At 44.4% G+C, this 15,772-nt stretch overlaps 1 protein-coding gene across 1 annotated transcript; it reads left to right on the top strand.

Annotated features, from left to right (window-relative positions):
- The first annotated feature begins 12 nt into the window (after nt 1-12).
- Nucleotides 13-14,292, top strand: EIF4A3 (eukaryotic translation initiation factor 4A3). Its single transcript, XM_046675505.1, has 12 exons — nt 13-241; nt 1,304-1,376; nt 2,047-2,113; nt 2,557-2,619; nt 3,292-3,424; nt 3,648-3,728; nt 9,298-9,439; nt 9,906-10,044; nt 10,698-10,813; nt 13,554-13,661; nt 13,760-13,887; nt 14,066-14,292. Exons 1-12 carry the CDS (start codon nt 73-75, stop codon nt 14,080-14,082), a joined length of 1,236 nt encoding a protein of 411 aa, XP_046531461.1. The 5' UTR covers nt 13-72; the 3' UTR covers nt 14,083-14,292.
- The last annotated feature ends 1,480 nt before the right edge of the window (nt 14,293-15,772 follow it).

The following is a 15,772-nucleotide window of genomic DNA, read 5'->3' as shown; positions in this document are numbered from 1 at the left end:
GCGGCGGCGGTGCGCGGTCCTGCTTCCGGTTTCCGCTGCGGCGCGCGGTCAGCTCTCAGGCGCCTCGGGATCATGGCGGCCACCGCCACGATGGCGACGTCGGGCTCGGCGCGGAAGCGGCTGCTTAAAGAGGAAGACATGACCAAAGTGGAGTTCGAGACCAGCGAGGAGGTGGACGTGACCCCCACGTTCGACACCATGGGCCTGCGGGAGGACCTGCTGCGCGGCATCTACGCCTACGGTCGGTGGGCGCGGGCCGCGGGTTGCGGGCCGCGGGCGGGGAGGGAGGCCGAGACTGAGGGTCCCCGGCCGGCCCCGGGGTCCGGACCTCGGAGCCGAGGGCGGGCCGCTGACGGGCGACCGCCGCCCCCAGCACGCCGTCCCACCCCGCGTCTGCGTCGGTAGCTTCGGTGTTGTCTTCGGGTCAGAGCACCGTGCCGGGTCCAGCGAGGGCTGCAGAGCCTTCCGGGCCCTCGGAGTCATTCATTCCGCCGGTAACTGTCCTGTACCTGCCAGGTGCTGGGGACGTGCGCGGCTCTAGGCACTGGGGTTAGCGGTGGACCAGACAGGCTGCTGCCCTTAGAGAGCTCAAGTTGTGTTTGGGAGGACAGCGTAGAGCCCGCCTGCTTCAGGTGGCGGTCATGGCCGTGAAGAAGATAAAGCGGGATGATTGAACGAAGTTGACTAGGGGGAGGAGAGAGGCAGAGTAGTAGGGGAACTAGGTGAGGGGGCTCCCAGAACGGGCTGACATATGAGCTGAGATCTGGATTAAGGAGGCTTTGTGAGAAGACTGTAGTAATACTGGGCAGAGCGAGCAGCTGGTGCCAGGGCCCTGCAGCCCTGAGCCGAGTGCATTCCAGGAAAAAAAGCAGCCTCCTGTCTGGGGAGCCTAGGGCTAAGTTTGGAGAAAGAGGCAGGGGCCAGATCTTGCACAGCGTCGTGTGAGGTGTTAAAGAGCTTGACTTTTATTTCTAAGAGTGGTGGAAGCCATCGGAGCGTTTTAAGCAGGAAAGTGACACGATCAGACTTAGAGTTCCAGAGGTCAGCCTGGGTGTCCGTGGATTTGAGGGGAGGAGAGGCAGGAGAGGCAGCGGGGAGATGAGCTGGGCTTCTGCTCCACGCAGACAAAATTTCTGTCCTTCAGCCTGGTTCATTCAGCACCTGCTTCTTGAGAGCTCAGTGGTTGGGTTAGGCATAGGGGCTTAAAAAAAGATACCATCTCTGCCCCAGGGAGCCTACAGTGTGTGGTTGTAAACATGCTGTCCCAGTGGTTAGAGCTCATTTTTTATGTTTTTATTTACAGGTTTTGAGAAACCCTCAGCAATCCAGCAGCGAGCTATCAAGCAGATAATTAAAGGGAGAGACGTCATCGCACAGTAAGTCTGCTTGCACAGAGCAGGGATGAGATGCTAGGAAAGCCAAGGTGGTTAAATGCTGTGGGATGACAGCTTCTCGCAGTTTTCGTGCACTCGGTACCAGCTCTTCCCTTGCCTTCAGCCACAGGGTGTTTTGCGTGTTTTTATGTTTGTGTCCTCTACTCCGGAAAGCCTTCATCTTTTTAATCAGCTTTACTTACATGTCAGTCGGCATGTGCAATTGTATGTAATACTCTTTTAATAGCTTTATGCCTGATTTGCCTAATTTTTAAAGACTCGTTTACAAAAAAAAATTATTTTTGGAGGAGAGTTTTAATCTAAACTCATAGAAAAGAATTATATTTATATAAGGAGGAGTCTGTCTCTTTCTGCCGCCTGTAACACCTACTGGAGTTAAGGGATTCTGTAGCTCCATCACCCCCTGACGCAAAAGCCACATCTGCCGTCTTTGTCACCCGGGGTTTAAAAGCAGCAACTCGGTGCCTGAGTCCCACTCCCTGGCAGTTAGGGTGTTGTTGGTCTTTTGTGGGGGGTGGGGCGTCTGCTGGAAGAAGCTGCTCCGGTGCTTCTGCGGCGCAGCCCCTGGGAGCACTGTGCGGGGGTTGCGTGATGGGGACGGGGGCATGTAGCCCAGCGTGCTAAACCCACTTCTCTGTGTTTTCTCTGATAGATCTCAGTCTGGTACAGGCAAAACAGCCACCTTCAGTATCTCTGTCCTCCAGTGTTTGGATATTCAGGTAATTTGTTGCTCCTAAAACAAAGCTCTCTTTAATCTTGAGAAATACTTCCTTTTTTTTCTATAACTACAGTGTTCAAAAAGTGCAGTTTGTAAATGTCGCTAATTTAAAATTTTTTAATTGACTCAAATTTTTTAAGAGAATCTTAATTGCCCACTAATACCTGAACTGACATTAATACTTTGTCATAAATCCTTTTTTATTTAAACTGGGAGATTTTTTAAACTAGGGGAAATTCTTGTCTGCAAACAAGAATCCTGAGCCTTACATCCCATTATTGCTCGATTTGTCGTTTGAGTAACATTCGGGTTCACTTACCTCTGTTGGAAATCTTATGTGTGGGTAATGTGCAGTAAGGTTCAAAACAGATCTGAGTCTGGATTAGTGCAGTCTACCTTGAAAATACTGAGGATTCTCTCTTTTCTGACAAATTATTTTACCAGGTTCGTGAAACCCAAGCTTTGATCTTGGCTCCAACGAGAGAGTTAGCTGTACAGATCCAGAAGGTGAGATCGTTAAAGATGACAGTGTCACATTTCAAGTATTGCTTTATAATTCAGTTGTAAAAGGCCAGCTGTAAAGACTTAATCTAATCCTGTGTTTCTATTCCCTCGAATTTTTTCTCCTGATTCCTAACGTTTTGCCATAAATTGCTGGTTTGTACTAAGTCATTTTTAGTGTAGCGGTGTTATTCTAATAATTTTTGCAGTCTCAGAATTGTAAGTTTTTCAACAAAAAAGCCATTTCAATAAAAAATAATTGTAATAAAGATCCTAAATAAAAAAAAGTAGTACTTAGATATTACAGTTACATATTATACTTACATATTATAAACGTTTTGGAAGGATATATGTTAAAATGTTAATATTGTCTCTAGTTGGGTAGGATTATGAATGTTACATATTTATATATGTAATTCTATAAATAATACAGATTTTTCTATAATTAACATGTATTTGTAATAAGAAACCAGCAAGACTAACTTTATTTTGGTGCAGAAAAGAATAGAAGGAGGAGAGTTGGGCTCTCTGGTTTATGGTGTAAATATGGCGTCAGTAACACTTGGTGGTCATCATAAATTAGAATAGGAGTGATCTTCATTTTGGGAAACTCAGATGTTTCCGATTTCCTAGTGGTCTCGAGGCAGGCCCTGGACGTGCATCTGTGTTTTAATTCAGGGTTTGCTTGCTCTGGGTGACTACATGAACGTCCAGTGCCATGCCTGTATCGGAGGCACCAACGTGGGGGAGGACATCAGGAAACTGGACTACGGACAGCATGTTGTCGCTGGCACACCTGGGCGTGTCTTTGGTAAGCATTTTTGTCTATAAAAATTGTGCTGCAAATTGTAATAGTAAAAAGTGCATAAGCGATACAGGACCCTTGTCATTTGACGTGCTGCGTGCTGGGTTTGCATTTGGGTAACTTGTAGGAAGTGGAGGGAAGGTCTCTGAAATGCTGTGAAAACCAGATGGAATGGCTAGCTCTTTCCTCATAGCCTGAGGGCTCATTGTTTCAAAATCTAATGTTATAGATATGATTCGGCGCAGAAGTTTGAGGACACGAGCTATCAAGATGTTGGTTTTGGATGAGGCTGATGAAATGTTGAATAAAGGTAGGAGTAACAAAAGAATTTTCTACTGACGTGTAATTGTTAAATTTTCACAGCATGCAATTGAAACGTGGAGCTAATGGAAGTGTTCTGAATATAGGTAGTGTTTTCTTTGTGCAAAACAATTGTACTTTGGGGGCAATTATGAATGTAAAACTTGTATTTTGATCTTTTTTATGGTAGGGCTTTGTAAGACTTTGTAAGACTTTGTAACAACCTGGGCTGCCAAAGAGGAGTGGGCCCAACATTAACCACTAGGCTATCAAGGCTGGCTCTACCAGTCATTTTTTTAAGATAAATTTCTAGAATTGGGATGTATACTATTTAGGCTTTTTATGTGTTTCTACCAGAATGTTTCAGAACAAATATGTTAGGACCCCTAAGTGATAGCAGTTGTGTTGGTGCGGTGGTTGGGAAATGCATAATGACAGGTGTCACCCTGAGTTCAGTAACCTTGTTCCCCATGTGAAACAGCTGGGGACAATGCTTTGCAGTGTCTTCGCCTTCCCCTACCTGCACACACCCTCCCCCTCCGTCTCCACCTCCATCCCAGGGGTTTGGGCAGGTGTCTCCATAGACGTCGGGGTCGCCTGGCATGGAGGCAGTATTTTGCTTCTGACATTAACCAGTAACACACCTGGCGGTCTTCTCCTTTGTTTTCCTGGGTGTCTAGTTCCTGAGTGGTTCCTTCAGGTACTAGGGCCCAGTGCTGTCCTGAGGAGCTGCCTCCAGCCCTCCCTATGCGTGGGCCTCTCATCAGACGCCTGCTCTTCAGTTCAGTTAGACGTGCTCTGACCACAGAGCCCTCTGATGGTTTCCCCTGTGCTGAGGAAGCTGTGGTTTGTAGGTGTCTCCTTGTGGTCTTGTCCCTAGGGCAGCGCTTCTCTAAGTGACGGTCCAGACCGGCAGCGTCCGTGTCACCTGGGAACTTGTTAGAAATGCAGATTCTGGGACTTCATCATCTGTGCAATCAGAACCCCGCAGTCTGTTACCAAGCTCTTGGGGACCCCCTGCCCATGGGCATTTCTCACACACTTAACGTCCTAACCCCATCCTGCCCGGGCCTGGCAGAGGTTGTGGTATAGTGACCTGTGGGCCAGGTCCTGCTTGCCGATGGATTTTATTCAGCCTCCATATTAAATAATGTAAATTGGTTGCATTATTTGATTGGGAGGTTTTTTAAATCGAGGTATAATTGACATGTAACATTATATTAGTTTCAGGTGTACAACATAATGATTTGATATTTGTGGGAGATTTTTTTCAACTGGGACACTTTAAAAAAAAAATTCAGATCTCTGAATTCTCTTAAAATGTGGAGACCTGGTCACAGTGGACACAAATCCTCGCAGGGCAGTGCAGCTGGAACTGAGTCGTGACCGCCTACAGGCGTCTGAGGTTGTGGGTGACTCGGGGCTAGGGTTTCTGTTGCTTTTTTTTTTTAATATTTTTTTCTTTATTAAGATTATGATAGTTAACAACCTTGTGAAATTACAGTTGTACATTATCATTAGTCATGTTGTAGGTACACCGCTTCACCCTTAGTGCCCTCCCCCCACTCCCCCTTTCCCCTGGTAACCACCGATCAGTTCTCTTTGTCTATATGTTAACTACCACCTATGAGTGGAGTCATACAGAGTTCGTCTTTCTCTGTCTGGCTTATTTCACTCAACATAATACCCTGAAGGTCTATCCATGTTGTTGTGAATGGGATGACTTTGTCCTTTTTTATGGCTGAGTAGTATTCCGTTGTATGTATATACCATATCTTCTTTATCCAGTCGTCAGTTGCTGGGCACTTAGGTTGGTTCCATGACTTGGCTATTGTGAATAATGCTGCGATGAACATAGGGGTGCATGGGACTCTTGGGATTGCTGATTTCAGGTTCTTAGGATAGATACCCAGTAGTGGGATGACTGGGTCATAGGGTATTTCTATTTTTAACTTTTTGAGAAATCTCCATACTGTTTTCCACAGTGGCTGCACCAGTTTGCATTCCCACCAACAGTGTATGAGGCTTCCTTTTTCTCCACAACCTCTCTAACATTTGTCACTCTTGGTTTTGGATATTTTTGCCAATCTAACGGGTGTAAGGTGATATCTTAGTGTAGTTTTGATTTGCATTTCCCTGATGATTAGGGATGATGAACATCTTTTCATGTGTCTCTTGGCCATCCTTATATCTTCTTTGGAGAAATGTCTGTTCATGTCCCCTGCCCATTTTGTGATTGGGTTGTTTGATTTTTTGTTGTTAAGCTGTGTGAGATCTTTGTATATTATGGATATTAATCCTTTGTCGGATAAGTAGCTTGTAAATACTTTTTCCCAATTAGTGGGCTGTTTTTTTGTTTCAATCCTGTTTTCCCTTGCCTTGAAGAAGCTCTTTAGTCTGATGAAGTCCCATTTGTTTATTCTTTCTATTGTTTCCCTCATCTGAGGAGTTATAGTGTCCGAAAAGATTCTTTTGAAACTGAGGTCAAAGAGTGTACTGCCTATATTCTCTTCTAGAAGACTTGTTTCAGGCCTAATCTTTAGGTCTTTGATCCATTTTGAGTTTAATTTTGTGAATGGTGAAAAAGAATGGTCGATTTTCATTCTTTTACATGTGGCTGTCCAGTTTTCCCAGCACCATTTGTTGAAGAGACTTTCTTTTCTCCATTGTAGGCCCTCAGCTCCTTTGTCAAAGATTAGCTGTCCATAGATGTGAGGTTTTATCTCTGGGCTTTCAATTCTGTTCCATTGATCTGTGGACCTGTTTTTGTACCAGTACCATGCTGTTTTGATCACTGTAGCTTTGTAGTATGTTTTGAAATCGGGGATTGTGATGCCTCCGGCTTTGTTTTTCTTACTCAGGATTGCTTTAGCAATTCGCGGTCTTTCGTTTCTCCATATGAATTTTAGGATTCTTTGTTCAATTTCTGTAAAGAATGCCCTTGGGATTCTGATTGGGATAGCGTTGAATCTGTAGATTGCTTTAGGTAGTATGGACATTTTGACTATGTTTATTCTTCCCATCCATGTGCATGGAATGTCTTTCCATCTCTTTATGTCGTCATCAATTTCTTTCAGGAAAGTCTCGTAGTTTTCATTGTATAAATCTTTCACTTCCTTGGTTAAATTTATCCCAAGGTATTTTATTCTTTTTGTTGCGATTGTGAATGGGATTGAGTTCTTGAGTTCTTTTTCTGTTAGTTCATTGTTAGTGTATAGAAATGCTACTGATTTGTGTATGTTGATTTTATACCCTGCAACTTTGCTGTAGCTGTTGATTGTTTCTAATAGTTTTCCTATGGATTCTTTGGGGTTTTCTATATATAAGATCATGTCGTCTGCAAACAGCGAAAGTTTTACTTCTTCGTTGCCTATTTGGATTCCTTTTATTTCTTTTTCCTGCGGAATAGCTCTGGCCAACACCTCCAGTACTATGTTGAATAGGAGTGGTGAAAGTGGGCACCCTTGTCTTGTTCCTGTTCTCAGAGGGATGGGTTTCAGTTTTTGTCCATTGAGTATGATGTTGGCTGTGGGTTTGTCATATATGGCCTTTATTATGTTGAGGTATTTTCCTTCTATACCCATTTTATTGAGAGTTTTTATCATACATGGATGTTGGATCTTGTCGAATGCTTTCTCTGCATCTATTGAGATGATCATGTGGTTTTTGTTTCTCATTTTGTTAACGTAGTGTATCATGTTGATTGACTTGCGGATGCTGAACCATCCCTGTGTCCCTGGTATAAATCCCACTTGATCATGGTGTATAATCTTTTTGATGTATTGCTGTATTCGGTTTGCCAAAGTTTTGTTGAGGATTTTTGCATCTGTGTTCATCAGTGATGTCGGCCTGTAGTTTTCCTTCTTTGTGTTGTCCTTGTCAGGTTTGGGGATCAGGGTGATGTTGGCTTCATAGAATGTGTTAGGGAGTGCTCCATCTTCCTCAATTTTCTGTAATAGTTTGAGAAGGATAGGTATTAAATCTTTGAATGTTTGGTAGAATTCTCCAGAGAAGCCGTCTGGTCCTGGACTCTTATTTTTGGGGAGGTTTTTGATTACTGTTTCTATTTCTTTGCTTGTGATTGGTCTATTCAGATTCTCTATTTCTTCCTGATTCAGTTTGGGGAGGTTGTATGAGTCTAGGAATTTATCCATGTCTTCTAGGTTGTTCAATTTGTTGGCATATAGTTTTTCATATATTCTCTTATGATCCTTTGTATTTCTTCGGTATCTGTTGTGATTTCTCCCGTCTCATTTCTAATTTTATTTATTTGAGACTTCTCTCTTTTTTTCTTAGTGAGTCTGGCTAAGGGTTTATTGATTTTGTTAATTTTTTCAAAGAACCAACTCTTCGTTTCATTGATCCTTTCTACTGTCTTTTTTGTTTCAATATCGTTTATTTCTGCTCTAATTTTTATTATTTCCCTCCTTCTACTGACTTTGGGCTTTGTTTGTTCTTTTCCTAATTCTGTTAGGTGTCGTTTGAGGTTGTTTATGTAAGATTTTTCTTGCTTATTGAGGTGAGCCTGTATTGCAATGAATTTCCCTCTTAGGACTGCCTTTGCTGCGTCCCAAATAAGTTGGTATGGTGTGTTTTCATTTTCATTTGTCTCCAGATAATATTTGTTTTCTTCTTTAATTTCTTCAATAATCCATTGTTTGTTCAGTAGCATGTTGTTTAGTCTCCACATTTTTTCCCCTTTCCCAGCTTTATCCTTGTAGTTGATTTCTAGTTTCATAGCATTATGATCCAAAAAGATGCTCAATATTATTTCAACCCTCTTGAACTTATTGATGCTTGCTTTGTTTCCCAAGATATGGTCTATCCTTGAGAATGTTCCATGCGCACTTGAGAAGAATGTGTAACCTGCTGTTTTTGGATAAAGTGTTCTATATATATCTATTAAGTCCATCTGGTCTAATTTTTCATTTAATTCTATAATTTCCTTGTTGATTTTCTGTCTGGATGATCTATCCATTGGTGTTAATGGGGTGTTGAGGTCCCCTACTATTATTGTATTGTTGTTGATGTCTCCTTTTAGTTTTGTTAATAGTTTCTTTACAAATTTTGGTGCTCCTGTGTTGGGTGCTTATATATTTATAAGTGTTATGTCATCTTGGTGGAGTGTCCCTTTTATCATTATATACTGCCCCTCTTTGTCTTTCTTTTTCTGTTTTGCTTTGAAGTCTACTTTCTCTGATATAAGTATGGCAACACCTGCTTTCTTTTTGTTCATTATTAGCTTGGAGTATTGTCTTCCATCCCTTCACTCTGAGTCTGTGTTTGTCTTTGGGGCTGAGGTGTGTTTCCTGGAGGCGGTTTCTATTGCTTTTAACTGTTGGCGTCCAGGACTCCTGGGGTCAGGCCGTGATCCCCAGAGCACTCCAGGGAGAGGGTGGGCAGTGGGAGAAGGGAGGGAAGGCGAGGATTTAGGCCAGCTCTGTAGAAAAGATTCCTTATGAAATCGTATACCTTGCAATCAGAACTGCACCTAATTAAATGTGAGCATTTGACATGTAACTTCTCCTTCAAAGTGTGCAGCCTGAAAAATTCCCAGTTTGTCTTATTCTTTGTGCCAGGTTTCAAAGAGCAGATTTACGATGTGTACAGGTACCTGCCCCCAGCCACACAGGTGGTGCTCATCAGCGCCACGCTGCCTCATGAGATTCTGGAGATGACCAACAAGTTCATGACGGACCCCATCCGCATCCTGGTAAAACGGTAAGAGTGCCCTGCTTCTTGAGTGGTACTAAAATACACAACATGGCTCGAATTTGGGTTTCAAAATGAGAAAATTTGATTTAGTTTTCTTTTTTGAAAAGGCAGCTTTTAATACATACACCCCCTCTTTGATCCAGTAATTCCAATTTTAAAAATGACCTGATCGCATTTATTTATCAGTGTTTTGGGAGTAGAATGTGTATACTATTGAACAGTCAGATGTTTTGTTTAGAACCATATACAGGGTGGCAGCAGTTGTTAGAGGCTCAGACTGATGCAGAGCTTGGGACCGAGTGGGAGAAGTGCCAGCTTCTAGGAGGATGTGGCTGGGCAGGAGGTGGGGGTTAATGACCAGCCTCGTGGAGCTGCTGGAGATTGGACCGTACCTGGAACAGTGCCTGGCCTGCGTGCATCCTCCAATCTTGGTTGGAAGAATGAGTTAAGAGAATTTGTCTTTGTTCTCCAGTGATGAATTGACCCTAGAAGGCATCAAGCAGTTTTTTGTGGCGGTGGAAAGAGAAGAGTGGAAATTTGACACTTTGTGTGATCTCTACGACACGCTCACCATTACTCAAGCGGTCATCTTCTGTAACACCAAGAGGAAGGTACTTGGCTCTCTCAGAGCTTAGCTCTGTAACCTCCTGTGTCACAAACTGAAGATGGGTTCTGTGAAGAACTGAGGTCACACTTTTTCTCTCGAGGGCCAGAAGTTCGTGCTTTAGGCTTTGTGGGTGCCTGGTCTTTGGCAACTACTCAGCTCTGCCTTTAACGTGAAATCCCCCATGGATGATACGTGAACAGACGTGTCCGGTGTTCAGAAGTGTTGATGCTGGCTTGGGACCCGAGGCTCTGGGGTGTTGGTTTTAGGGGGGACCCAGGCCTAGGTTTTTGTAATCGCCCCAGGTGATGCTCATATGCAGGCAGAACTGAGAACCACTGGTAGCTTTGCAGAAGGTAAAGGAGTTGGGCCGAATTCCAAACAAAGATTGGAATTTAAATTTCAAATGAGAATAGTGAGATATGGTCTCTTTAGTTTCTCCTAAAGAAATTTACATGGAACAAATTAAGAGAATGTTTGCTGCAGTATTTGCCAGGCAAAGTTGTTTTTTACACATCCAGTTAAGATTAGTCAGAGTTTTAAGAGCACTTGCTTTATGAGTATTCACGTTGGTTCTGCAAATCATTGAAATAAAGTCCTGAATACAATGTCTAATTTGGTTTATGAGCGTACAGTAGCATCTGCTGATTTGATTTGCAGGTTGACTGGCTGACGGAGAAAATGAGGGAAGCCAACTTCACCGTGTCGTCCATGCACGGGGACATGCCTCAGAAGGAGCGAGAGTCCATCATGAAGGAGTTCCGGTCCGGCGCCAGGTGGGTTGGCTGGCCTCTCCCCCGAGGCTGGCCCTGCTGGTCAGAATTCGCTGGCCTCCTGTCGTTACCTGAGTTAGTTCCACGACCCCGAGCCCTCCTCTCACGGCTGAGTGCAAGGAGGTCAGATCAGCTGGTAAGTGGGCGGCCACTGCTGCTGGGATAGGGTAGGTCGAGGTGATAGCCAGCCCTAACTATGTGGGTTGGTTGCCTCAGTTAGAAGTGTATTTCTTCATTTCCAAATGGGGATTTTCTGTTTATCTTTCTGTAATTGGTTTTTAGCTCAACTTCCACTGGTTCAGAGGTCATGGTTTGTGTGATTTCCTTCTTCTGACGTGTATTCAGACTTGCCTTGTGGCCCAGCACACGGTCTGGTGCTTGAACAGGACAGGTCCTGTGCGGGTGTTGGCACACGGTGTCCTAGGCGTGCCCAGTAGATTTCAGTTGCTAATTGTGATTTCAAGCCATGTGGATCCTTAGCTTTTCTTTTCTGTTTCACTGTTTGGTGAGGATTGAGAGTGTTGTGGAGGAGGTTATTCATCTGTGTTCCGTTGGCTCCTGCTTTATTTCTCACGAGACCGTGCCTAGGAGTGTAGTTACTGCCTGCCTGGAGCCTGTGGCTTTGATCGTGGGAGTGTCCGCTTTCTCTGTGGTGTGCCTTCTCTCTCCAGGTCTGCCTTATCTGGTTAGTGTCTGCTCCCTGTGTCCTCCCTTCTTTTCCATCCTGCTGTGACCTTAACCTGTGCATGGATTTTGTGCTAACAGCATGGAGTTGGGTTTTGGTTTTGTTTTTCTTTTAGGCTATTGATAATCGCTGTTTTTTAATTGGAGGCTTTAGACCAGTTTTGTTTAATGTAAATACTAATATATTTGCTTTTAAATTGACCATCTTATAAGCACATTTTACTTGTCATATTACTTCTGTGATTTCTTTTTTCTTTTTTTTCTTTTTGTTTTTTTCTTTTTGAAGAAGATAAGCCCTGAACTGCTAACATCTATTGCCAATCCTTGTCTCTTTTTTCCTGAGGAAGATTGGTGCTGAGCTAACTTCTGTGCCCATCTCCCTCTAATTTTTTATGTGTGAGATGCCTTTCCCAGCACGGCTGGATAAGTGGTTGTACGTCTACACCCGGGGATCCGAACTGGTGAACCCTGGGCCACCGAAGCAGAGTGCACGAATTTATCCGCTACACCACTGGGCCAGCCCTTATTTTGGTATTTGGTTTTTTTTTAATTGTTCCTTTTCCCCACTTCTTATTTTGGAAGATGTTTATTTACGTCGTTTAGTAGTCGCTCTGGGGAGTGCAGCGGGAGTCTGTGTTGTCAGCATCTCAGTTACAGGTCCTTTTTCCGTCCTCCCCGATAGCACAGAGAACTTGAAACACTGACTTCAGTGACCCCCAGGCTTCTGTGTTTGTTGTCATGTGTTTTAATTTACATATGTTTCAAACCCAAGATATTTTCCTTTATATAATAAAATGTATCTACATTTAGAAACATATTTACCGTATTTGTTGCTCCTTTTTCTTTTATCTCTGAATTTCTGTTTGGGTAAATTTCCTTCTGTCTGAAGAATGTCCTTTTGGATTTACTTTAGTTTGGGTCTGCTGGTGACAAAGTGTCTGTTTTAGTTTGTCTGAAAATGTCTCCTTCACCGTGAAACGTCTCCTTGTGCTGTCTTAAAGGGGGCACTTGCTGAGGTAGGATTCTAGGTTGACGTTGCGTCTTTTCTGCGCTTTAATGAAGAATTCGTTGTTGTTTGGCTCCGCTGCTTCTGTTGGGAAGTCAGCTGCTGGTCCAGGCGCTGCTCCGTTACGGACTGTCTTTTTGGCAGGCTGCTGTCTTGGTTTGCTTGTCTTTGTGTTTTGTTTCAGCAGTTTTGACTCTCACGGGTCTGCGTGTGGGGCTGGCCTCTTTCTCCTTTTGGCTCCGCTGTGCCTTCTTATCCCTCAGGTATTGCTTTGGCCCCATTCTTCCTCTCCTCTCCCACTCTGATTGATTCTACGTGATTATACAGCAGTGACACCTCTCCTGTGTTTTTGAACTTCTTTCTCTTGCTGTCCCTTAATGCTTTGCTTCTAGACCAGCGATGTCCAAAAGAAATACAGTTCAAGCCACATATGTAATTAAAGTTTTCTGGCAGCCACTTTAAAACGGATAAGAAGAGGTGAAGTTGCTTTTTAATAATGTATTTAACCCAATATAGCATATCATTTCAACATGTAATCAGAACTGAAATTATTTTTTTTGGTTTTTGTTTTTCTGTACTAAGTATTCAAATTCCAGTGTGCATTTTATGCTTAAAGAGCGCCTCATTTCAGACCAGCCATGTTGCAGGTGCCTGGCAGGCAGGTAGGCTGGCAGCCTCAGTATCAGACAGTTGGGTTGTGCTATGGCAGGTTCTGTCCTGTAGGAAGGACAGAGTGGTGTGAGTTGCATTTCAGACTTGAAGATACTGTGCGCATGGCACCAAAATCAGTAAGGCTCCCGTTCTTATTTTTGCTAGGCAGAGGTCAAGTGTCTTTCCCAATGTTTGGTGTGGGACTGGCTTTAAACAATTGAGTGCAGTATAGTAAAAGATAGCTGATTTTTTCTCAGATGGTGCACATGACCTCAGTAACTAAATATACCAAATGCCCCTTTCTGGTGCTGTCCCTCACACTTCACGCCTGTTTTGGACTCGTAGCCCGTCTTACACTTTTATGATGAAGGTGATTGCCTCAGATGCCTTTTCTGTTTGCAGTCGAGTGCTCATTTCTACAGACGTCTGGGCCAGGGGGTTGGACGTCCCTCAGGTGTCCCTCATCATCAACTACGACCTGCCCAACAACAGAGAGTTGTATATACACAGGTACGGGTGCAAGCTTTTCATGGCTTCGCTCTTGTTGGTAGATTTACTGAAATATTTTTTGCTGTATTTACTAAAGTGATTTTGCTTTATTCTTGAAGAATCGGGCGATCAGGTCGATATGGCCGAAAGGGTGTGGCCATTAATTTTGTGAAGAATGACGACATCCGCATCCTGCGAGACATTGAGCAGTACTATTCCACTCAGATCGACGAGATGCCGATGAACGGTAAGGGAGGGCAGCCAGCCACTGCTGCCGCTGGACAGAGAGTGTCCAGTTCTCATGTGGGGCACTTGAGCTTTTTCTCCTTTTTTGTTATGAGAAGTCTGCTGTGAGCCTTTAGTTAAATTTACAAGTTTTCATTTTGTTTGCATTATTCCTTAATGCATATCTGCCTTGCTTTCAGTTGCTGATCTGATCTGAAGAGTCTGCTCTGCTGGAGATGGTTGGGAAACGTCTGCCTGTGTTGGACTCCCGTTTGGAACTGTTGAGGAGCAGTTCCTGTTTCATGGGGTGCGTGTGAACTCTGTCACAGCTCCACAAGACGTGCACTGTGGATTCTGCTTCCTTTTCTTACCTGTATGTAAATATTGCACGGCTTTACATCTTTTTCATTAAACATTTAGAAGTTTTCCCATAAGCTCTAATTTGTATCTCTGAGGGTGCCACTTGCTTTGCTGTAACCTGCTGTAAAATCTTGGGCAGGTCATTTCACTCCATCTTCTGAGCTTTACAGTGGAAGTAGTAAAACTGCCTGGCCTCTCCCCTCCCAGAGCTGACTGGGATGGTAAAGTTCATCAGATGATTCTAACTCAAGGCATCTGAAGTGGTGGAGTTTGTGAAAGGAATTTCCTCCGTGAATTCCCAGCAAAAAGTGATTATACGGGGACTCAGATAACAGTGCATTTGGGCACTTAGCAATGGCAAAGGAAGTGACACCACAGCCCTGGCCCCGTGCCATTAGGCTCCGTCTCCTACCAAGGAGGCGGCAGGCAAGCGGGAACAGGCATACCTGGTACCTGATCCCCTCTCTTAGGGAGCGGAGGGAGGCAATTAGGAGGTGGAGGAACTGAGACCATAAATACTTTTCTTTGGGTTGGCCTTGGGTCTTTGTAGCCAGGCATGGAGGAGCAAGATAAGGAGCACTAGGGGAGCAACTGGAAGGAAGGAGTCACCGCCAGCAAGACTTACTCGGGGTTAATGAGCCCCCCGTGTCACGGAGGAGGAGGCAGGGTGGCACGTGGGGCATCGTTGGTGACTCGGAGGAGATGGTAGGAAACAGGAGGAAGAAGGTAAGACCCTGAGCAGCTCAGCCTAACTCCGATGCTGTCTAGGAAAGATAACAACTAGAAAATCAGACAGTCATGGAAATGCCCAGCTCTGCTGCTGATTCACAAGTGGAATGTGATTGTCAAAGGTTTACTAACCGTTAACCTTCAATCTTGGCAGAGGTGTGGAAAACGTGGCCGTGGTGTCAGTAGGTACAGACTTCCTGGAAAGCAGCCTGGCTCTTGGGCAGTAGGAGTGAGCAGAATGTTGTTTCCTTTTGAGGCATAATTCTGCCTCAGGCAGTGGTCTGAATGTGGACTGCGCAGGTGCCTCACCACATGGACTGCCGCACCAGGAAAGGAGGCGAGTGCTCCTCGCCGGGGGCCTGGTGTGGGAAGTGATGGAACATTTGCAGGTGGATGGAGGGTTTTGGGAGGGCAGCCAGGGCCACTAGCCTTACAGACCAAATGGGTTCAGCCGTAGTCGATGGCGGCTGAGTGTTAAGAGAAACGAGGGGGCTGGTGAGTCTTGAATAGAAATGTTCACAGCATTATTCCTAGTAGCCAGAAAGTGGACATAACTCAGACGTCCACCAATTGAAAACTGGTAGTAAGTCCATGTGATGGATATTATTCTGCAATAAGAAGGAACAAAGTGCCGACATGCTACAACATGGATGAACCTTGAAGATAAGCTAAGTGAAGCCAGTCACAGAAGACCACATACTGTGTGGTTCCATTTACATGAAATGTCCCAAATGGGCTAGTCTGTGGAGACAGGTGAGTGGTTACCAGGGGCTGAGGGGGTGAGGGGAATGCGGAGTGACTACTAATGGGCACAGGGT

The sequence above is a fragment of the Equus quagga genome, chromosome 11 (assembly GCF_021613505.1).
Source record: "Equus quagga isolate Etosha38 chromosome 11, UCLA_HA_Equagga_1.0, whole genome shotgun sequence".
NCBI classification, from domain to species: Eukaryota; Metazoa; Chordata; class Mammalia; order Perissodactyla; family Equidae; genus Equus; species Equus quagga.
Note: the sequence above shows the minus strand (reverse complement) of the source record. Positions and strands in the feature narration are given on the sequence as shown.